Consider the following 22,783-nt stretch of genomic DNA (forward strand, 5'->3'; position numbering starts at 1 on the left):
GGGGGACAGGTGGACCCCACTTTTACCCAAGACTCTGAACTTGGAAATGAGAATCATCAAACTTTCTATAAAGAAATGATACAAACCTTCACGGGGAGCTGTGAGTCTTTAAGCCATACTTTGAAAGAGGCAGCGTTAAGAGGTTCATAATCTTTGAGAAATCTGGCTAATCTAAGGAACGTGGGATGAGACAATTTTTAAAAAAACCCCCAAGATTTATGTTTTGTTCATGCTTCTCCAACCCCAGTATTGTGATATCCTGTCCTTGAGCAGAGAGGCAGAGAGAGTGTTGCCCGTCTGTATTTCTCCCTGACCTTTGTCTTTGTCTTTCTCAGGTCAGAGCTGCTTTGGGCTGGAGCACACCAAGCCGCGGCGTTTGCAGTGGACGTGGCTGGGCCACGCGGAGCTTGAGTACCAGGGCTGCCTCCTGCACGTCTCCACCCTGCAGATGTACATCCTCCTCTGCTTCAACACTGCCAAGGTCTGAGACTCCCTTGATCTCCACTTGTTTGCCATCAGCTGGGCATCTTCCATGACTCATAGGATAGCCTGTGTTCGCGTAAAACATGGGTTGCCAATGTGATGCCTGCTAGCACAGGTGTGCTCAAGAGAGGCCTTCCTCTGCTCCTCCACTCACTGAAGTTTAGTTTGAGAGAAGCAATCTGTTGTCACCAACAGCATAGGTTTAGGGGTGTGCTTGGTTGCAAGTGTGTGTGTGTGTGTGTTGCCCGTGACACATCCTTCAGTTTGCAGATCTGCCCACAGGTCTTGAAATGTTGGCGACCCTGTCTTGAAACAGCCCCATCTCCTGAATTTTGCACAGTAGAGATTGAAAGCCCTACCGGATCCCAAGGCTTGGATTAGCACCAAGCACAGTTCCTGTTTAACTAACTCCAGATGCGCTCTGTAGGACCATGCTTAGCTTACCTTCTATCTGCTTCAGAAGTTGCAAAACCTTCTCATGGTTATCCCCACATCCTGTGATTGCCACTGTGGCAGAAACTTCCTATTTCCTGTGAGTGGCTGGGGCAACGCAGCCAGATAGGCGGGGTATAAATAATAAAATTATTGTTATTTTATATTTGCAAATCCGCCCCCCCAAATTCTTGAAGGAGGCACTAACTCAACCTGCTTCCATCACCATGGCAGGAGTTCAAGAATTCCTCTGAGGCTGTCTTCGTTTACCTCTGTTTTCTTTTCCCTTTTGGCCCTAGGAGGTTTCTGTGGAAAGGCTCTTTCAAGCCACAGGTCTCTTACCTGAGCTCCTCAACTGTGCGCTGGAACCTCTGACAACCAATGGGATCTTGACCCAGAGCCAGGGTAAGTATGGAGATGGGATCTTGATTTATTTTGGGGAGTTTTCCCAGTGAGGCGGGTGGGATCCCAACTTCCAGCTACTTCCACAGAACGCACTTGGTTTGCCCAAATCCTTTCGAAAACAACAGCCAAGGAGAGTTTCCCAAGCTAGGCCTCGAAAAGGGGCGGGCGATGATGGAAATCTGAGAAGTTCTGCCGGTCTGAAGTCCTTACGTCAGGGGTAGCCAACCTAGTGCCCTCTAGGTGTTCTGCACTACAGTTCCCACCAGCCCCTGCCAGCCTGGCTAAGGATAAGGGATGATAGGAGTTGTAGTTCCCAACAGCTGGGAGGCACAATCTTGGCTATGCCTGCCCTATGTCTTTTGGTTCCAGGTATTTTGAGGCTGAGTGAGGGGACACTGGCCCAAGTGCCCAGCCATCGCCTGTGGCTGTTGCCCAAGCAGACCTACTTCAATGCAGAAGAGAACAAGGGCAAGGCTCTGGAGAGGAAGAGGAACGCCATTTGCTGCCTCCTTCTCGAGATCCTGAAAAAGGAGAGAGAGCTACACATCGACAGCCTGGTGTTCAGGGTACGAAATGCAGGGGTCAGCCCTTGTAGCGCAGTCCAGCTGGTAGCCAATACCAGAGACTAACCCACTCTTTCTGCCTCTCCCAGGTGATAGATGCCTGCCAGAAACCGAAGCCGGGCTCAGTCCCAGAGTTCTCCAGGTTCTGCAGCAGCAGCAGCGCTGACGTCCTGTCCTGCGTGCTCCACCTGCTAAACCAGGGCTCCATCCAGCGCCGGGAAGACCACCCACATCTCTTGCAGTGCGTCTCCACGGAGCCCCCCGCCCTGCCGGCACCAAGGAACCAGCCTCAAGTAGCGTTCCAGACCGTTGAGATAAAAAAAGCACCCACTGCACCCTGCCCAGAAAAGAGACAGGCGTTCTCTACATTTAGGTAGAACTGGCTGCTGGCGTGCCGACACAGCTGCTGCCCAGAATGCTGCCTTCGCGCGTGGGGATCGAGAGAGCGGCCCTTGCTTTTTGACACAATGGCAAGGCGGGTGAAGGGCGTTTATGCTCCATAGCTGACTCCGACTCCTCCTAATAGATTGCACGCTGCCTCTTCAGCAAAGTATGCTTCCGTAACGTTGTGGGCTGCGGTGGGCAGAGCTAGCTCCCTCCTGCAAGGAGAAACTAGCCAAGCAGCTGCTTCCAGAAGGTGGATGTTTTTTATTTGAGCCAAGGGGATGCCACTGCCTGGCTGCCGGCCTGCCATACCGTAAGCCTCCCAGGCTAGCAGCTGGCCTGTTATTCGGTGCAATAGGATGCAACGAAGACTGGTTGGTAAGCAACCACAGCCTTTCCTGAATGTCCAGAGTCACTTGTGGTTGTATAACCCAGGTGACTCAGGAAGCATCTTCTCCAGATGGTATACTTGCCTTATTTCCCTCCCGCCCACCCCGTGTCAAATTGCCATGCAAACATGGCCCAATAGAAGGATTGCTTCCTTCCCCCTCACTGGGAACGTGATCTTTTGATTAATGCCTCTGGCCTTAGGGGAGGAGCATCTCCCATCCTTGCATTTTCGTTTGGCTGCTGGACAAAGCTAGCACCTCACTGAGCCGATACTCAGGCCACTTCTGGTCCGTTTTTCTGTTTTGTAATCCTCAAATCCAGGGCTAGCCAACATGGTGTCCTCTAGATGACGTTGGGACTACCCACTCCCGACAGCTGCAGCCAAGATAGCGTGTGGTCCAGGATCTTCAGGAGTTGTAGTCCATCGTCATCTAAAGTGCCTCCTGTTGGCTACATGTGCTCTGATTTCTTTAAGACATCCTTTCGTTCCATAAGACAGGACATCCGGCCTAGCCTTTGCGTAGGAATCTAGTGCTGGTGTATTTATTTTTATTTATTTTTAATGTAATTTGTGTTCTCGTTTTATATTTTTGTGTTGTGAACTGCCCTGGGATCTTTGGATGAATGGTGGTATGCAAATGTAATAAATAATAATCACAACAATGATTGAGCCTCTCGTATTCTAGCCTAACAATGAGTGCCATTGGGCAGAGGCTGAAGAGTGAACGGCCGGCACCTTTCGCTTTGCAATGGATGAGTCAGCCTTTGATGGGTGCTGAAGCCCTTGCCAATGGCCTGACCTGGCTTGGGGTGGTCACTGCGAACCACGGTGCAGTAAATTAGCTGCTAAGGACCAGCTGTTTCTTTAATTCTAAAAACGAGACCTAGAAGTTTGTACTCTCAGATGTAGCTTGTGAGCAAGTTTGTTTACATAACAAGTGCACACGATTTGTGTAGTAGCTACAATGTGCACAGCCCCAGTAGGTAATATGTGCATTTGTAGAGGTCTATAGGGACCTATAGCTGTCAGTGAAGGAAGGGATGGTCGGAGACACTACCGCAAAGGCTTTATACTCTCGGGCCTGAACTTCTTTGGAAAGCAAATTTTCAACTGCTTAAGGATGGGTGGAATTGTGGAAGCCAATGCAGAGGCTTCTGGAGCTGGCTTGCACCCACACTGCACCTTTTCTCCTTAAGATCAGCACAGTGCCTAACTGTGCAGGCTGGGGTCAGGTTTAACAGGAAGCAGGAGGGGGGCTGCCAATAGTACAAGATGGACATTTATCCAAAGGCTTAGAGTGCCTCTCCTCTTGGAAGTATGCATGTGTTGCATACCGGAAAGTGGTTTTCATTGCTGGCCTGCTACCTTTGACACCGAAAGATCAATCCGTTATGAAGATCTGAACAGGGAAACATTTGGCGATATGGGTGACGAAGTGCATGCTGGTTGGAATTCAGATAGCTTTTAAAGAAGAGAGACAAGAAGGAAGAGTCTAGGAACAAGTCACCAACTTCTGACATGTGCTGCAGAAGCTAGGCATATTTTCTGCTGCATTAACATTCACACATCAGGGATCCCTGTTTAGACCCAGCATTTGAGAGCTAAAAAGCTGCTCTGGCCTCATGCAAGGAGCTGGTAGTAGTAGCCTGGTGTCATTGCATTTATGTTTTCTCAAAACCGGCAAGCTCCACAACTGCTTTCGAAGCCCCCCTCGCGGTTTGCTGCATGCATGGCAGTGGGAGAGGCCGGTGTTTTAAAAAACAGCAAGCCCAGGTTCCCCTTTTGCTCACAGGATTACTCGCCGTGGTTCTTTGACCTTTTACTTCTCAAAACAAGCCAAAAATTCCAAGCCGACTCACAAATTGACCCAAAGGCTCGTCAGTCACAATGGTACCAGCATTAATTTATTAAAATTAATCCAGAAAGCAACCTTACATTAAGTTTAACAAAAATAGAATCTTGTAAAAAATGGGGTTAACCCACCATCCCTGCTCTCCTAACCTCGAGCAGCTGCGTCCGACGAGCAGGCGCAATACCACAGTTTAGGTCTCTTGAGTTCGGTAGGATACACTTTCAAGGCAGGGGGAGGTTGGTTTGGCAGTTCTAGTGACACAAGGAGCTCCAGGAAGGCAGGGAGGCCTGGGCCTTGGAGTCCACTTGGTTTTTGAGAAGAAGAGAGAGAAGGGAAGGGGGGGGCGCTGGCGGGTCTCGTTGGGGAAGAGGAGGGCAAAGAGGCACAAATAGCTGCCACGGGAAGGCTAGGCTCATGACACTTTTGCTGCAGTTACTGGCTCTCTCGTTCTGGTGCTCGTGTTGGATTTTAGGATGTGTTCATGTATATATCTGTGTCTGTCTGTGTGTCAGTCATTTTTAAAAGGAACTTGTTCCTCCTTGTACATCCTGTTCTGCAAGAGACCTGCCTCGCGAAGGTGCAACTCGGCCCAGCTTGCGGAGCTTAGGAGAGCGCTGCAGTGAGTGCAGTGGCCATCAATGGAGTGCACGGCATGTAAGCTGGCGCTCCATCGCAAGACAGCGCCTTGGCCAGAAAGCCTTCCCGGGGGCACAGGCCGCAGGGGCCTCTTTCCTGCCCGCCCTCAGCTGTGCAAGCAGCTTCACCTACCTGGCAGGGCCCAGCAATGCGGCAATGAAAGCACGCACTGTTTTACACATAGCTGCAGTACATCCCGCAAGAAGAGGGCCTTGCCCCGCTAAAACTCTCTTTCTCTCTCGTCCTGCTTTCTCTGTACTCCCTCCACAAATAAAAGCCGGAACAGATCGGTTAGTGAAGAAGCCCCTCGGCTTCCCCCTCCAGTCCCATACAAGCTGTGCTGCTTTAGCAAGGCCCTTTCCCCTTCCTATTCCATTGGAGTGGCACTCATTTGAGTTTCTCCCGCCTTTTGCCATGGAGGTTGGCCTACTGTGCTTTGAAGTTGCAAAGAACCAGCCGTTCCAGCATTCAGTCCCTTTGCTCTGCTGCACCAGAGCAGTCCTGCCGTCTATGGATCTCTGTCAGGTCCCAGAGGCAAGTGCTGCCCTGGGCTCGGGCACTCCTGTGCCACCTCCCCCCCCCAATGGGGGGAAGCAAAGAACAACACAGCAACTCTAGCCATTTGTCTTGCAAACGTCTTGAACTACATGAAGCAGCTCATACCTGGGCCAGCTGCTTGCTGCAGAAATGAATTGCCCCTGCCTTTCCTTCCTTCCTTTTTGCCATCTCCGTACCACTTGCTTTCTATACTCCTGTCTGCGCATCTCCTCAGGGCACGAACTGTGCCAGACCAACTCCAAGCAGGAGGGGCCAAGTATTTTTTAGGAGAGACGGGGAAAGCTACTTTGTGTTAAAAGATGGCAAGGTACCCAAGATCCCAGGAGCCCTCTGTGCATTGGGGGCGGGCACTGCAGAGTGGCACTTGTGGGCAGAGGTCCAGCTTGCCCAGAATGCAGTGGGGTGAGCCTGGCTGAGCAAACCCCCTTTCTTGCCCATGGCCAGGCATGGGAGGGAACAGAGTCCCAGCTGCCCCCGAGCTGATGGCTGGTTGGGGAGCTGTGCAAGTTCCCCCCGACCTCTTTCATTCCTGACCCCGACTGGAACAGAGAAGGCTGGCCCAAAGGCCAAGTCTTCAAGAGTTCGGGCTGAGAAAGCTCTGTGAATGCGTGGTGTGTGTGTGTGTGCCTTCCTTCCATTTCCTAGGACCAAGTTCACGTTAAAAACTAAAACAAAAACAAAAAAAACCTCATGGGTGAGACGTAAAGCAAATCGGGATGCTCCTTGCACAGAACAAATGGAGCCAAAGAGGGCCCTGGCCGGATCAGGGCTCCAGCCCTGGGCCTTCAGGCAGTCCAGTCCAGTCAGTCATCTTCGGCAGAAGCAAGGAGCTGGATCATCCCTCCTCTGTTCAGCATGGCAGAGCCCAAGTCCTCCCCGAGGCTGTTGCCTCGGGCTGGTTCCTTTCCTTTATCCTCACGCGCTCTTTGTGTAGCCGAAGATGCCGATGGGGAAATGCTTGACGTGTGTCGGCCACTGTGCGGCCAGCTGGAAAAACTTCACATCGTTCCACTCGACGCCGTCAATACAAACTGCAGGGGAGGAAGCAAAAGAGAGGAAGGGCGTTCAGGCCAGGAGCAGGGAAGGCGATGGAAGCAAGCGTCCAGAAGGGAAGCTGAACTGGGGGGGGGGGGCTTCCAGGGAAGAGTGAGACATGAGTGAAAGACAGCATTGTGTGCTGGTGGTGGAGGAGCAAATGCCATTCAAGTTAAGCCCAGAGGTTGCTAACTTAGGGCTTGCAGACACCGCAGCGTAACAGATTGGTGGAGAATTCAGGCAATAATCCCACAGGCTGAACTGTGCCCACATTCTCCAATAACCTTCTTATAAGAACTTTCACCGTGGTGCCCCTGGAGGCCTTTTTCAGTGCCCCCAGGATGATCCATTAGGCCCCCGATTCCCATCTTCCACTTAAAAAGAGAGTAAGGAGTGTTTTTAGGGTGTGCAGTATGAAGCCAAATGCACACACCATTCTGCCTACTGTTTGTGAGAAATTTGCTTGCTCTTTCAGCGTTGTACTTGTGCCTCCCTGCTGCCCTTGGAAAAGTCTTGCACATGTCTATGTGCGTGAGAGAGGAAGAGATGCCCATGTGGCCTGCGCGTGAGAGACGGAGCATATGTATGTGTGGTCTGAAAAGGAGAGGTATGTGTGAATGAGAAATGCAAAGAAGTATGAGGGAATGTGTGGTCTGTGAGAGAGAGGGAGAAATGAGTGAGTGTGGACTGTTTGTGTGGTGAGGGTGAGGGTGGTATGGCCTTCTTGGTAGTGGCGCCCTCCCTGTTGAACACACACCCCTCAGATGTCAAGGAAATGAGCAATTACTGGTATATTACTTTTAGAAGACATCTGAAGGCAGTACTGTATAGGGAAGCTTTTAATGTGTTTTTAAGTACAGTGGTACCTCGGTCTGCGAACATAATCTGTTCCGGAAGTCTGTTCTTAAACCGAAACCATTCTTAAAACCAAGGCACGCTTTCCCTAATGAAGTCTCCCACTGCCGGTGCCATTCCACCGTTTGGATTCCGTTCTTAGACTGAGGTAAAGTTCACAAACCGGGACACTACTGCGGAGTTCATAAACCGAATAGGTCGTAAACAGGGCTGTTCTTAAACCGAGGTACCACTGTATGTTGGAAGCTGCCCAGAGTGAACCCACTCAGATGGGAGGGGTACAAATAATAAATTATTACTATTATTAGCCACCTAGTAGATTTTCCCTGGTACTGGGGGAATGCTCCCCTTTTATTAAAACATCAACAGCATCTGTGTGTGAAATCGTTATGGTGTGATCTCCACAATCAGTACGAGGTTGGTAGGTGAGGGCTGGAAGTAACAATGACTGTACTCTCTTCTCTCTCTCGTTTTGTCATATGCCCCACACCCCACAGCAGCCATTTTGCGACTGGTGCCCACAGCACTTCCTTAAAATTTAAAATGTGCCAGCTGGTCCGAATAGGTTGGCTAATACCCTGTTGTAGAGCACTGGCGGAGCCACGAGGTGAACCGAGCTCTGGCTAGGGCTATTAGCCAGAAAAGGACAATTCAGCCACCATAGGAAAGGGCAGAGGGTGGCCCACTCACCACGGAGCATGGTGTTTTGGTGCTTGGCTGTGCAGATCAGGCGTGTGATCCCCTCAATTACTTGGCTCTTCGGTTCCAAGTCCTTCTCTTTGTTTTTCTTAGTCAGGAACATGACTGCCAAAAGATAACCACTTGAGATTCAACGGATGTCCACACAGTGAAATCCTATCGCTAAGCAAGCACTGGAAAAGCTTCAGGCCCCTTTCCACAGTGCATGCAAAGAGTCTGCCCATGAGGACTAGAAGCACAGTTCCCAAACTCCCCCCCCCCCGCCCCACAGACCACTTGAAAATTGCTGAGGGTTTTTCCAGCCCACTTACCGATCTTTCTGCCTGAGTTGTGCGGCTAGATGCGTTATGATTCTCAATTGTGTTTTCACTGCTTCTTTTATTTCTTACATATTGCATTGCATTGTATTACATTTTGAATTCCGTGAAATTTGAAACCGTAATAAAATGAAGTGCAACGTAAGAAATAAGAAAAGCAATTACAATGCAATTAAAATGTACAGTCATACCTCATGTTACGTTTGCTTCCGGTTGCGTCCCGCGGCGACCTGGATGTACCAGAAAGGGTTACTTCCGGGTTTCGCCGCTCGCGCTTGCGCAGCAACGCTAAATCGCGCATGCGCACAAGCATCAAACCGTGCCGTGCGCAAGCGCAGATATGACGCTTCAGGTTGCGGGCTTTTCATGTTGCGAACGGGCCTCCGGAACGGATCCCATTCACAACCAGAGGTACAACTGTAATATGCATTGTGTGGAACGTTCCGTTTCCTGTCTTCAACCACAAATCCATTGGCACGTCTTGGCCCACCTAAATGGGATCACTGGTAATTCAGGGACCACTGTTTGGACTAGAAGACTCTTGGGCCAGTAGGAAACCAATCAATGTCAATAGTAAAATAATAGCAACAAATAAACGAGCAGGCTGAGCTGGTACAGGCAGATGACAAAGAGCTGTGATGCTTCTGGGGAAGATTACCTTTCTTATTTTTCTCCTTGGTGACCACAGTCATGGCCATGGTGTTGGGGGCGGTCAGCTCCCCAGGGCCAGGGATGCGGCTGACCTGCAGGGAGCGGAAGTTGCTCTTCAGAGTGTTTTTCATGCCTGTCTCCCGCTTCTCGGCCTCTTTCCTCTTCTCTGGACCCTGCGCTGTCCAGTAATCGACCTGCAGGCCCATCACCTCCACGCCAGGACTCAGGTTGCTGGGAGGAAGAGGGGAAGCAGAAGCTGAAACCAGAACGGACCCTGAGCCAAGCTAGGCGAGCAGCAGAACCGCATGGCATAGCTCAGGCTGGACTGTACCACCCCAGGTTCTGAGGGGGACAGAGGTGGAAGCGTACCACTTACCCAGCTCCCGAGAGCCCGCTGCTGACCGATGGGGAGGGCGGAGGGGTACCCACCACCTCCTTGGTATAGGGGATGCCTCCGCCAGATGGAGACGATGAGCTGAGCAGCGAAGTGGTGCAGATGGTCACATCGTCAGAATCAACTAAGGAAAGGGGGGAAATGGCCATATTATACCAGGGAGAGTTAGTGGCCGATTTCAGGACCCTTGTGGCATTTTAACATTCATCCAATTCAGGATGCTTCCAGGTGACCCGTTTCTTGAGTGCAAAGTTTGGGGGAAGCTTAGACAATTGTCTTAGACGTTTACTAAGCATTTGTTCTGCTTTGTCTGCAGGAAGGTTAGGTGATGTTGCATCAATCAAGTGCCGCTCCACCCTTCCCAGTGCCTTGAAGCCCCCATCATTCGCCCTCTTGCAAAAAAGTCTTGATTCTGCAGGGATGTGTTTCTATTTGCGCAATAACAACTTTACAGCCTGCACTATCTTAATTTTCTGGTCTGCGACTGAATCCCGCCTGGAAATAGTGACACCCTGGAAGCGCCCTCATTCATTGTGTGTTTTACATCTTTTTACATAACCTGCTCTCCCAAAGCTGGGATTTACAGCCTTGCACCAAAAACACATTGGGGAGCTCATTGTTGTTAGACACAGCTTAGCCTAGTCAATCAATCAATCAATCAATCAATCAATCAATATTGTATCCTGCCCATCTGACTGGATTGCCCCATCCACTCTGGGCAGCTTCCAACAGATACAAGAACACAATAAAACACCAAACATTAAAAGATCCAATTATTACATAAGACCATAAGTGCCAATGGTCCATCTAGTCTAGCATCCTGTTCTCACAGTGGCCACCCATAAGCGAGATATGACCACAAGAGTCCTCTCCCCTCCTGCGGTTTCCAGCAACTGCTATTAGAAGCATTGTTGCCTCTAACTGTGGTGACAGAGCCCAGCCACCAGCAAACTGGAGGAGGATCTGTGCTGGGTCCTTGCAAGATGCAGGCAGGGTAGGAGACCAGAGCTAGGCTGTCTTGGCCGTAGCCTCCGGGCGCCTGGCTCAGTGCCTTTTTCTCACCTGAGGTGTTGAAGGACTGCTCCACAAGGCCCACCTTCACCACCTGCCAGGGAACAAGGAGAAAAGCCTCGGTCAGTATCCAAAGACCTGCCAAGAGCCAACTTCCCATGCTAAGGAGCAGCTAACATAGCCTTCGTCGTGCTGGCAGGGGATGATGGGAGTTGTAGTCCCAAATGTCTGGAAGGTGCCAGATCGGCAAAGGTTGACAGTGACTGTGTCTTCCTGCCAAACTACCTCCTCCCTTGCAGACCACCTTGGGGAAGGTGAAAGGAGAAGGGCGAGGGTTTTTCCGAGCGGTCTAGTGCCCCAACCCACAACAACAGCACTCACCCCGACAAACGGCACAAACTTCTGGCAGGAATCCTCATCAGGGCTGTGAAATGGAGCAGAGGCAATTAAAAGCTGCAACCCCCGCCCCCCCTGGGAAGAATCCTTGGCCTGGAAAGGCAACTGCGGAGAAGGGGGGGTAGCTCATGCAGCCAGCAGGACCTCCCATCATCCTTTGCTCACCGTCCTTCTGAGCTGCCGAGGGACACGCCCCACCCCCCACCCCGAGGTGACGCTATTTGGTTCCTGTTCTTGTCGACGTGTCTCAGCCGTGCGCTGCCTCCCCCCGCCCCACCTCCAGCCAGCAAAGAGTTATAAACAAGCAGCAGTTCTGAGAGAGCCAAAGCGACGATGTCTCATCTTTAGGATGGGACGGGGGGGGGGGGCAGGACGAGGGAAGCAGGATAGACTCCTCTGCCTTGCGCAGCAAAGCAACCCCACCCCCAGCCACCCCAAATGCTGAGCACAGGATCACACGGCGTACGGAAGGTTGCAGGAGGGAAGGAGTAAGACGAGGAGCACAGGGACAGATGCACTTAAGAGGCTCAGGAGGAAATGGGGGGCGTTCCTTCCCTACCCACCCCAACATGCAACCAGGAACAGGCAGCAGCCCTTGTCTCACACAAGGCAGAAGACGGAGGTTGGGGGGGGGGTGGAGAGAGAGAGAGAGAAAGGAGGGAGGAGTCAGCTCTGTTCCTGGACAAAGAGGAGACCGACAGACATTGGGGAAGAAGGGCAACACTGCAGCAAGCCACAGTTCCAATACCTGATATAAAAATCAAAATAGAGGCTTCTTTTCCTTGAATGCCAAAACAAACAAGAAACAAAAAAAAACCAAGAAGAGGGAGAGGCGTAAAGAACTGCTGGAAACGTAAGCGGTCACTAGATGACGGGTGCCGGGAAGCGGCACACACACAGAAGTGGGTGTCCGTCTGAATGGCGGCTTTGGGGAAGAGAGGGATCCAGAATTCTTGAGCAGCGGGGGGGACGGGGGACGGGGACTTCTTCTGGCTGAACCTGAGCAGCCACTTCGCGGAGCTCCAGGTTCTGAGCTTGTGAACGGAGTCAGAAGTAGGGAAAGGGGGATGTCTCCCTGAAGACACACCTGTTCACCCTGGCCTTGGGACACCTGCGATGTTTGTGTTTTGGGGCCCACCCTATTTATAGGATCACAGAACTGCAGAGTGCGAAGGGACCCAGTCCGACCCCCTGCAAAGCAGGAATCTCAACTAGATCACACATGGCGGATGATGGAGACCAAGGAATGCAACTGTTGGGCTAGAAAATGGCCCCCACCCCCTGGGTTTATGGCTTGCCCTTCGCTGGTATCAGTACAGATAAGGGGTGGCCTATACAACTGTGCAATAGGAAACAAACCCAATAGTAAACAAACAGCTATCCCTGTGCTTGCCATCTGTTTCGAGTGTTTTTAATGCTCTACTTGGCAGCCACACTGAGGCCTGCTGGTGATTAAATGAATTTAACCATAACCATAATAAAAATGTAGGTATTGTCATTTGGCTCCAGATCTTTTTTTGGGGGGGGGGGCTGGGACATCACCTCTGCTCCCTGGCTTTTCAGGTGCATGCTTTTAGGACCCACCTTTTTGTATGATTGCAAGTTGTTTTGAAGTGTTTTTCACATGTTTTAATACTGGTAACCCACCCTAGGATCTTAGGATGGAGGGTGGGTAATTTCATGATCGTCATCACCATCCTCACCCCCCCCATTAAAGACCCACATCCTTCTGACCCCAGCCCATTTGCCTGCGCCCTCTTCTCTCTGGGTCCAAACTGCACAGGGACCCCAAACAAGAGGGAGTCTCTTGCTTAGTTAGAGGGAGAAGGAGGGCCAGGGTGGGGTGGGTCTCCTGCAGAAGGGCCAAAAAAGAGAAAAGAGGTGGTGGAGGAGAAACAGCTGCATAAAGAGAAAGGAAGGCAAAACCTTCTTTGGCCAGCACAAAACACCTGCAGAGCACCAGACTAGGAAAGACTGTCTTCTTACCTGCTGGCAAACCATCTTTATTTACAGAATCATTCCATTTCATCCAGTAACCTAAACGGAATTGATTGGGATGGTTCTGTAAAACCTGGCACTGGTGAATTGGACTACTGGCTGGGCACCAGATTGGCAGAGGCTGCTGTCAGTACACATAATGTCTTACAGCACCAGAGGGGTTCTGCCTCTCTTCCATCCTTGGCTGACGGCCCCTTGCTGAGGAACAGGCAGATACCGAGCTGTGCCCACTCCTGGCACCAGGCCTGGCAGGCACCGTTGGGTTTTGTTGGGAGCTGCCCAGAGAGGCTGGGGCAATAATAATAATAATAATAATAATAATAATAATAATAATAATAATAATTATTATTATTATTATTATTATTATTATTGGGTTTGCTTGGGTTTTTTATGACAGTCTTATTCAGATGCCCTGGCAGACCTGCACTCTCCCGTGTAGATGACAACAGCACGTCCAGAGTCCCCTCCACCTGATCTTGGGATTTAGTAGGCTGATGCTGGAGCTGGTGCCACAGTTCTCAAGCTTTTGAAGAGCATTTTCCGCATCTAACACACACACGGCTTCTGGAATACCCCGCCCCCTGCCACCATCGCCTGAATAAATTGCCCTAAAGCTGCTACACTTCGCAGTAGGTTCCAGAATACGTACTCTGCTTGACGCCAGCATTGCCCAACCTTGGATCCCCAGATGTTGCTGGACTCTGATTCCCATCAGCTCCAGCCAGCATGGCCAACAGTCAGGGATGATGGGAGCTGGAGTCCAACTACGGGCTGGGGAAGGTGGATCTACCCTCTTTCTAAATGGGACTCTGCCTGAGGCTGATGGCATTTGAAGTCCAACAACGATGGAGGTTACCAGCTCAGCGAAGGACTGAAAACTACATGTAGGCTAGTTGCCAGTGGTGTAGTAAACCATCTATTTCAGAGGTCAGGAACCTGCGGCCTTCCTGATGTTGCTGGACTACAACTCACATTGCCTGGGACTGATGGGACAGCTGCAGGGCCCTTGGCCAGCCCAGAGCGCAGTGGGGACAGGCTAGCCCAGAGCATTCAGGTCACCATGGATGAACTCTTCTTAAGTCGACCACTGCAGACTCTTCCCTGCCCTGCCCCAATGCAAAGCAACCTCTCGCCCCAGCCTCGGTTTTCCGACAGCGGCATCTAGTTGCGCAACCACAAGCTTGCACTAACTATGTGAAGCGCCCGGGCACATTGTGCGGCAGCCCGTGGGCAAGCTAGCTGCACACATGCGCTGCTGTGACGCATCGCTACACCTCCGGCATCCGCCGCTGCCGCTGCCTGAAAAGGAACGTCAAAAGCCAAACCCTGCACAAAGCGAAGCTCTGCAGTCTGCACACAAAATATTGTGCCAAATTCTGCACATGGTGGTCGCTGCAGTTGGCCGCCCTTGCTGTAGGGCCTGTTCTGATGCCAATAATGTGATCGCATCAAGGAAGCATCACCAAACAACTAATGAAGCATAATGAAGTGAAAATGGTTCAGTAGAAATCTACCACTAATGCACTATTATTGCATCAATGACATGTTGCCCACACCTGCAAAAAAAGCCAGCTCCGTGAGCTTCATTGCCCATATTTTGCCAAGTCCAAGGTCTAACTTAGTGGCAAGTTAAACTACTGTAAGTGGCGAGTTGGAGGTGGAGATGCAGTGCTCAGAAGCCAATGCCCATTTTGCTTCCACTTGAAGGCAATGCTCCAAGACTCTGAAACGAGTTTGAAGGGCCCCCGCCCGGATTTGAAGGATATGAAGTTCCCCTGTGCCCAAAACTCACAGACTTCCCTGCCTGGCTGGGGCGTGGTGACACCCATCCCAGGACATGTCCCAGCCCAAAGCAGAGCCCCTAACCCTGCAGAAGCTCCCGCGGGGAGTGCAGCAAGCCAGCCGTACGTACTGTGTGCCAGTCCCCGATGGCTGTAGGGGCAAGCAGAGAACAGCAGGGCTTGAAGTACCCCACACACCTGAACTGCGGGGGGAGGAAGCACAGAAACAGTACTTGCAATTCCCAAAAACCACTGACTGGGCCTTTCTTTCTCCTGGCACCTGGGAGAACGTTTTCTTCTCCGCCCCATGACAGAAGAGCTGCCTGTTCCTTCCGCTCTCAACCCTACTGTGCTTCAGGAGCAGATTCGGAGACACTGGAGCCGCCCAGCAGCCACGGAAAGGCTGACAACAAGGAGTGGCACTCTCTATGTAGCTTCTGCACCACTGCCCAACCCAGCACACTATCCCTTGGGAATCCGGGGAAGCAATCATGGCCCATGATAGGGTCCCATGTGGTGTATAAGGTGGGTCTAAGTAGCTCCATGGTGTGTGTTTGTGTGTATGAAAGGAAGATGGCCAAGCCGCTTACCTCTTCTGCTTGTAGGTCAACATGGCCTCGGAAATGGGCAACTGGTGGGACACGTTGGCGCCAGTGATGAACTGGACGACCCGACCAGGGACATCCACTGTGTCTGGAAGGGGGCGAGTGGAAGAGTTGGACGAGGCAGAACATCCTCAAGGAACAAGGCCCCTGCCCCACCCCACCGTGCCCCTCCCCAGGGGTCTCGGCAGCTGGAGACAGGCCTGCTTTGTCCTATATTGAAAGATTTTTGGCAGACGCTAACTGAAACTATTGACAGAACTGTACGGAACAACCTTACATTTACAGAGCAAAACATCTTCTTGAATTGTATACCCAGCACATGGAACCTTACAAAAGGACAATACGAGTGGACTCTCCGTGCCCTTACCACAGCAAAAAGACTGAAAAATAAAAATGCGGCTCCCTTCTACAATTGGATTGAAGACGTATACAAACTCTCAACATATCAACCACTTGCATATAAACGCAGGCTTGCCATGGAAAAATTCCATGATATTTGGAATCCATCCTTACAAATACTGTTATAGGTTAAGATCTGGTGAAGCACAATAACAACTTTGTAAAATATACAGTTTTGGGTCGTCCCCCCCACTTTATTTTCCCTTCTACACGGGTTCTATTTCTTTTTCCCCCCTGTCTTTTATCTACGTCTCACATATAATTATGTACTTTTTGATTTTCAATAAAGATGCTGTCTTTAAAAAGGCCTGCTTGGACTATTTACCTGAACTAGGGGGTTCAATTCTGCTAAACAGCTCTCTCCACGCTGCATCCAGGAACAAGGTGCTGTACCTGTTGTCCACAGAGCCAAGGTACTTGGCCACGGGGTGAGAGCCTGGGAACGACAGAACAAAATGGAAGCATTTTTTAAAAATAAATAAATAAATACCTATGACGCTGGAGAAGGCAAAGAGAGCAAAGCTCGCATCCACCTTAGGAAGCTGTGCCAAAGGACAAAATCCTGTTTCGCCTTGGTTTGCCTCCACTATTTCCAGCCCATATTTTTCTTTTTTCCAGTTGGGGAGGCCGAAGGGACGTTCCCACAGGTCAACCAGGGTGGACACCCTAGCAGGGAAGACACAGAGGCCTTCCAGGACAGCCACCCCCCCCAACCCCAACCCCCGTGGCAAAGCTCTTACCCAACGGCACCACGAGGAAACGGAGATAGTTGAGCCAGTCCGGGGTCTTGCCGGCTAGCTGCTCCACAAAAAAGCGCAGGACGATGCTCAGGTAGCTCTGGTCCCCTGCGACGGCCACTTTCACTGGGGGAGGCATGTGGGAATTACAGTTACAGCTGCCGGAGGAAGAGAGATGCTGAGAGATTCACAAAGAAGCAGCCCCCCGGAAAGAGCAAAGCCAAACTACTGAACCCCCCCCCTCGGCGCCTCACTTCTCCACCGCCATCACAAAGCCTAGAATCTACCACCCTTTGGACAAAACCAGGAGCGGTTCCATGCGAGTGGGAAGGAGGGGGTAGAGAGAAAGAGGGAAAGGGGTGGCAGAAAGAGAGCGGAAAGAGGGAGGGAGAAGGGGTGGCAGAGAGAGAAAGCCTGCCCTGCCCAGTGTTGTCTCTGTCTCTGCTCATTACCTGGAATGAATGATTTAACACCCTGACCTAATAGCTGCAGAAAACACCAGCACACTCATCCTTGTATTTACCAGAAAAGCTTATATTATGGCAGGAACCAGACTTCACACAGAGAACCAAAATCTCTTTCAAGGTGCATTTCTTATCCAGGAACTACAGAGATAAATAAGCAGTCTTCCCAAAACTAAGGCTTCTTCCACTTTACTTCAAGCCAGTAAACACAGAGTTCAAAGGACTTCTGAACTACATTGCTCAGGAAACTCCCTCTCCACAAACTATAAGCTCCCTATTTTCAATGGCTGGCCAGCTCACGGCTTCAATGGGACCCCCTCTTTGCTCCTCAAGGATCAATCCTATAGTTTGCTGGACCACGGTGAGTGAAGCTGTCCCCTTGCCAAGCACAGGGATCTGAAGAGTAGAGCTTAGCACTTGCAGGAGGCTCAAATCTCTGTTCTGTGCCTTTGAGTTCCGTTTGCTTCAAGATCAGGTTTTCCTGCACTTACTTTCCAGGCTTGGGGGGGGGGGGTGTCATCAGACCCTCTCTTTACAGATTTCAAGGTGAGGGTGTCTAATGGTTGCTGCCCACACATGTGTATCCTTGTGATCTGGTCAGCATCCATATATTCTCGCACCACAGTTCAAGAAGGATACTGACAAGCTGGAACATGTCCAGAAGAGGGCAACCAAAATGGTCAAAGGCCTGGAAACAATGCCTTATGAGGAACGGTTTAGGGAGCTGGGTATGTTTAGCCTGGAGAAGAGAAGGTTAAGGGGTCATATGATAGCCATGTTCAAATATATAAAAGGATGTCATATAGAGGAGGGTGAAAGGTTGTTTTCTGCTGCTCCAGAGAAGCGGACACGGGGCAATGGATTCAAACTACAAGAAAGAAGATTCCACCTAAACATTAGGAAGAACTTCCTGACAGTGAGAGCTGTTCGGCAGTGGAATTTGCTACCAAGGAGTGTGGTGGAGTCTCCTTCTTTGGAGGTCTTTAAGCAGAGTCTTGACAGCCATCTGTCAGGAATGCTTTGATGGTGTTTCCTGCTTGGCAGGGGGTTGGACTGGATGGCCCTTGTGGTCTCTTCCAACTCTATGATTCTATGATCTATGATTCTATTTCCGTGTAGCAAACCAATCGTTTCCTACATCCTGGCGTGACACGTTCCTTATAAGGGTTAAAGGCACACAGGCATTTTTCATGGACGCAGGTACTAACTCAACACAGAAGATTCCAGTCCTCCTGGAGAGCTGCATGTTGAGTTCATGCATGTGGTGCACAAGCCTGAGTGTTCAGACGCACACCTCCTAGCAACTTGGGGGGCTGTAACCCCTGCATACATCAATCCCCAAAGTCCTTTCCTCGGGGTCCACCTGAAAAACCAACATGGGGCACTCAGACCCTGGTTTGTTGCTGCCCGCCAGCAATACTCACTATCTCTGGATGCGAGAGACGATGGTGTTGAAAGCGGCCTGCACATCCGCCATGGAGCAGGTGGAGACAATGGGCTGCTTGTGCTCTTGCAACTGGTCACACAGGTACTGCCGAAAGGAAACCAGAAATAGGAGGCAGGAATGGGATGGAGAAGATATGCAAACTCTTTGCAAAATAACTTGGTGGGGGAGGTACCAGAGCCCTCCCCGGAATCCAGGAGTCGCCAACATGGTGCCCTCTAGAATGTCGAACTTCAACCCATCGCCCCCAGTCGGCATGGCCAATGGTCAGGGATGATGGGGGTTTTAAGTCCAGCGAAATCTAGAGGAACCACAGGTTGGTTTCCTTTATTCGTTGGCTTTTGGGGGGGGGGATTTTATGTGCCGCTTCATCATTAGCATTTCTAAGGTTCCCCATTCTGGCTTTAGACCCAGGTTACTTGAAGGAGTATCTGTGCTCATATGAACCTGCCTGAGCCTGGAGAAGCTATTACCCACACTTGAAAAATCAGCTCCGGAAACAAACATGTAGCCACCGAAGCTTCCTGGTAGGTAGTGCTTCCAGCTGAGGGTTTTTAATATTGTAAGAGGGTGGTTCAAATATTGCAAATGGGTCATTGGCAACAGTTGTCGTTTTTTTAATTATTTAACAGTGGGTTTTTCTTGGAAAAATTACATTGGAGGAGGGATAAGGGGCTGACATCTTGATGCCAATCATATTGCAGGGATGCAGCATTATTTATTTATTTATTTATTTTGCATGAGGAGCGCTCATCCCACGATAAACACCCATCTGGAAGCACCCAGAGAGCTCAGGGCCTCTGCTCCAGATCACTTGGGCTTGGGGTGTTTCTCCCAGCTTGTTCAGATGAACTAAGCCTCCTTACTCTCAAGCTGGGGAGTTTCCCTGAGCTGGGCCCTTGCTCAGGGACTGTTCCCTGGAGTCTCCAGCAGCATTTGCAAAGCTCTGGCTTAATGTCCAAATAATAATAATAGAGGGTGACATTTTATGGGGGAGCTGAAAACTCACTGAAAAGGGCTGTGGCTCAAGGGTAGAACACATGCCTTTGCCTAGAAGAGGGCCCAGGTTCAATCCATGGTATCTCCAGGTAGGGCTGGGAGAACCCCCTGCCTGAAACCCCGAAGAGTTGCTTCCAGTGTGCATATTGCTAGACTCTGACTCCCATCATTCCAGACCACTGGCCCTGCTGACTGGGGCTGATGGGAGCTGGAGTCCAACAAGCACCCGAAGGGCATCCAGCTGGGAAAGGCTGGCTTTAGAGGCATGCAAGATGCAGTAAGGTGGTACCAAGGCTTCCCTGCCCATCCCCAGGGCTCCCTTACCTGGCCTTGCCACTCGGCTATGTTCACCAGGATGATGCTCTCGGGCAGCTGCTCATCCGAGACCAGGATCTGGTTGAGCTGATCATACACAGACTTTCGGGGCACCTGCAATAGCACAACAGAGGAGCATTCACAGACTGCCACGAAACCCACAGCCACCCTTGGGTTGGCTATGCAAAGACCGTCCTAGAGGATGGCAAAGGCAGGTAAGACCTCGTGGCCCCAGCGGTGGCTGGTGTCCACTGGGACTGGTAGGGCCAAAGTCGAGGAGACTACCAGCAGGTGGCGCCACAGCCAATGATAGACAGAATCACTTCCTGACTGGTTCCTGATGATGGGGTAGTTTCCCTTTCCCCCAATGGACCACCCTTCACTGCCTGGCCCCTTTCTGATGCCAGGAGCTGCCAATGACTGATTCTTTTCATCTCAGAGCTCCACCAACCCACCCCTTTATTATTATTATTATTATTATTATTATTATTATACTTTTTAATCGACATTTTCCCATAATACAGTAAAATACAGAGTGGCTGGGGAGACCCGGCCAGATGGGCGGGGTATAAATAATAAATTATTATTATTATTATTAAATTGCAGTTACAAAAGATACAAAAGGAGAAAAACAGAAGAAGAAAATAAAGGGACAACAGAAAGGGAGGAGAGAGAGAGAGAGAGAAAGAAAGAAAGAAAGAAAGAAAGAGGACGGTAGGAAGGAAGGAAGGAAGGAAGGAAGGAAGGAAGGAAGGAAGGAAGACCCACCAACCTACCCCTTCCAGGTGATTCACTCACCTCCCTCCCAGGAAAAAAATTCCTTCCTCCCCCTACAAGCCACCCTCCACCCCACTGCCTGACCTGGGTGCCCTGCCGTGAGTCTGGGGAGCTCTCGCTGTCCAGGCTGCTGGTTCGATCGCCCTGGCCCCTGGAGTTCTGCCTGTCCTTGACGGACATGCTGCGCGGCCGCCACAACTGCTTGTTCTCAACTTTGCTGAAAGGCAAAAGTCTGGTTTGTTGAAGTGATACAGAGGAAGCTGAAAGAAGCCTGCCAGGTGATTGAGCAGCCGCCACTAGCTGCAGCGGGAAAGTCAGGAGCGGAAATGACATGTCCAGGCTCAGAGAGACCCCAGACATTTCAGGGGGGGGGGCTTTCACATGGATTCAGAGAGCAGGGAAGAGCCACCATGCCTTCAAAGATCACCTCTCCCTGCTTTTAGAATTTTGGTGCGAACCTAGGACTGGAAGGGTCTCCAAGGGAGACATTCTTGGTGGGTGCCTGTCAAATCAATTAAGCTACAATTCACTGCATTCTAGCTCTTTCAAGCTGCTTCCACACAAGGTGTTTTAACTCACAATTGCTGTGCTTTGTTCACTTGCTTTATCCCCAAGCATCCGGACTGTGCCATTATCAAACCGCTACTCTTGTAGTGTCCCCTCCGCCAGGCCCTGTTCCTCTTCCATCCCCATTCAGAGCACTGCGACCACAGCCGGTTTGGGGTCGCCTGAGCACTTCAGTTGCGCAGCCTGGTTTTGTCGGCATGCGACAGAATCCCACCCGCAAAACAGTGACAGGCTGGCAGCGGCTGGTCCGCACAAGGCCAGCCACCAGCCACAAGAGAGAGGCCTTCTTTACCTGGGAGAAACAGTGGCTGGGAACTCCGGCTTGCTGCTGCTGTTCAGCTGGGCCAGCCTGTCCACGCTGCTCTCCTTCAGGACTGTCTCGCCTGGTCCTCCTGGGCAGGATTCGTCAACCTCCAGCTCCTGAGGAGAAGCGCAGAAAGTCTTTCTTCTTTCATTCTTTGACAACATCAAATAGCTAGTTTACCAGGCCAGCCTCTTTGCCCTGCCTGACTGACAGGAGCAAGCCAGCTCCTCTCCCCTTGGGCAGGTACCCCTGGGCAAAACGCGCAGAGCCAGCCCTGGAAAAGAGCTCTATTCCCAACCTCTGCTCCCCAAGTCGCAGATCAGCTTTAGCTAGAGATCTGGCATTTGGTGTCTCTGGCCACTCTTCCAGCAGAGATCCGGCAGGGATCCTTGCTTTTGACTTCCAAGAGTGAAGACCCTTTTATGCCTGTGCAGCTGTACAAGCTTTCGCGATCAGCCGTTCATGTTAACGATTATTTTGTATTGCTTTTATGTTGCTTTATGTTTCAGCGTCCCTGTGAGAATTTTTGTATACCTCACTTTTTCTATATGTTTCGCGTTTCATCTTTATGACTGCTGTTGTAATAAATAATCCTTCATAAAAGTTATTGCACTACATTCTTCATTAAATTATCTTTCCATTGATACATAATTTTATGGTACAGTGGTGCCTCGCAAGACGAAATGAATTCGTTCCGCGAGTGCCGTCGTATAGTGGAAATTTTGCCTTGCGAGGCACGGTCGGAGGAAGCGCGGCTTTACGAAGAAAAGGGGGGGGAGCGCAAAATGTTTTCGTTTTGCGAGTCGAGGCCATAGGGAAATTCGTCCTGTGAGTCTCCCTTTCGCTAGCGAATGCCTTTCGTCTAGCGAGTTTTTCGTCTAGCGAGGTACCACTGTATTACTCCCCCACAAAAAAGTGGTGCTTTGAGCCATCAAACCTCGGAAATACACTTTCCCCAAATGGTTCCCACAATTTTGGCCTCTAGTGTACATGCACGTTGCCATACACTGTCTTCCTATGGCATATGAGCGGCAGTACATAAACGTATGAAGCAGCTGCCGTTTAAACCGTGGAGTTTTCTCCCAACAGAAGTCGTGACGGCCACCAAATTTGACGGCTTTAAAAGAGGAACAGACAAATTCACCGAGGATTAAGGCTACCCATGGTTCCTGGCCGCCATGGCTCTGTTCTCCTTCCAAGGCCAGAGGCAGTGGGTCTCCGAATGCCCAATGGGGCAAGTGGGTTGCCATGCCCAGGTCCTGCTTGGGGAGCCAAGAACAGGATGCTGCAGTAGATGGACCATTCATCGGCCTGATCCGGCAGACAGCCTC

General features: G+C 50.8%; 2 protein-coding genes across 3 annotated transcripts in view; one reads left to right on the plus strand and one right to left on the minus strand.

Moving 5' to 3' along the window:
- LOC117044312 (cullin-9-like) overlaps window positions 1–2,325 on the plus strand; it is a 32,486-nt gene extending 30,161 nt beyond the window's left edge. For both annotated transcript variants that reach the window (XM_033144946.1, XM_033144947.1), the window contains exons 27-30: window positions 336–481; window positions 1,215–1,320; window positions 1,690–1,886; window positions 1,973–2,325. In XM_033144946.1, coding sequence (XP_033000837.1) covers window positions 336–481; window positions 1,215–1,320; window positions 1,690–1,886; window positions 1,973–2,260 — 737 coding nt within the window. In that variant the 3' untranslated portion in view covers window positions 2,261–2,325. The remainder of the gene's footprint in view (window positions 1–335; window positions 482–1,214; window positions 1,321–1,689; window positions 1,887–1,972) is intronic.
- Window positions 2,326–6,382: 4,057 nt separating this feature from the next.
- LOC117044313 (phosphofurin acidic cluster sorting protein 2-like) overlaps window positions 6,383–22,783 on the minus strand; it is a 171,010-nt gene continuing 154,609 nt past the window's right edge. Inside the window, exons 12-25 of the mRNA XM_033144948.1 lie at window positions 21,441–21,568; window positions 20,666–20,798; window positions 19,814–19,918; window positions 18,471–18,577; window positions 16,586–16,740; window positions 16,171–16,281; window positions 15,432–15,534; window positions 14,973–15,044; window positions 11,048–11,090; window positions 10,718–10,760; window positions 9,638–9,779; window positions 9,269–9,492; window positions 8,285–8,398; window positions 6,383–6,735 (exon numbers count right to left, since the gene is read on the minus strand). Of these exons, the coding sequence (XP_033000839.1) occupies window positions 6,620–6,735; window positions 8,285–8,398; window positions 9,269–9,492; window positions 9,638–9,779; window positions 10,718–10,760; window positions 11,048–11,090; window positions 14,973–15,044; window positions 15,432–15,534; window positions 16,171–16,281; window positions 16,586–16,740; window positions 18,471–18,577; window positions 19,814–19,918; window positions 20,666–20,798; window positions 21,441–21,568 (1,596 nt within the window). The 3' untranslated portion in view covers window positions 6,383–6,619. The remainder of the gene's footprint in view (window positions 6,736–8,284; window positions 8,399–9,268; window positions 9,493–9,637; window positions 9,780–10,717; window positions 10,761–11,047; window positions 11,091–14,972; window positions 15,045–15,431; window positions 15,535–16,170; window positions 16,282–16,585; window positions 16,741–18,470; window positions 18,578–19,813; window positions 19,919–20,665; window positions 20,799–21,440; window positions 21,569–22,783) is intronic.

The sequence above is a fragment of the Lacerta agilis genome, chromosome 3 (assembly GCF_009819535.1).
Source record: "Lacerta agilis isolate rLacAgi1 chromosome 3, rLacAgi1.pri, whole genome shotgun sequence".
NCBI lineage: Eukaryota > Metazoa > Chordata > Lepidosauria > Squamata > Lacertidae > Lacerta > Lacerta agilis.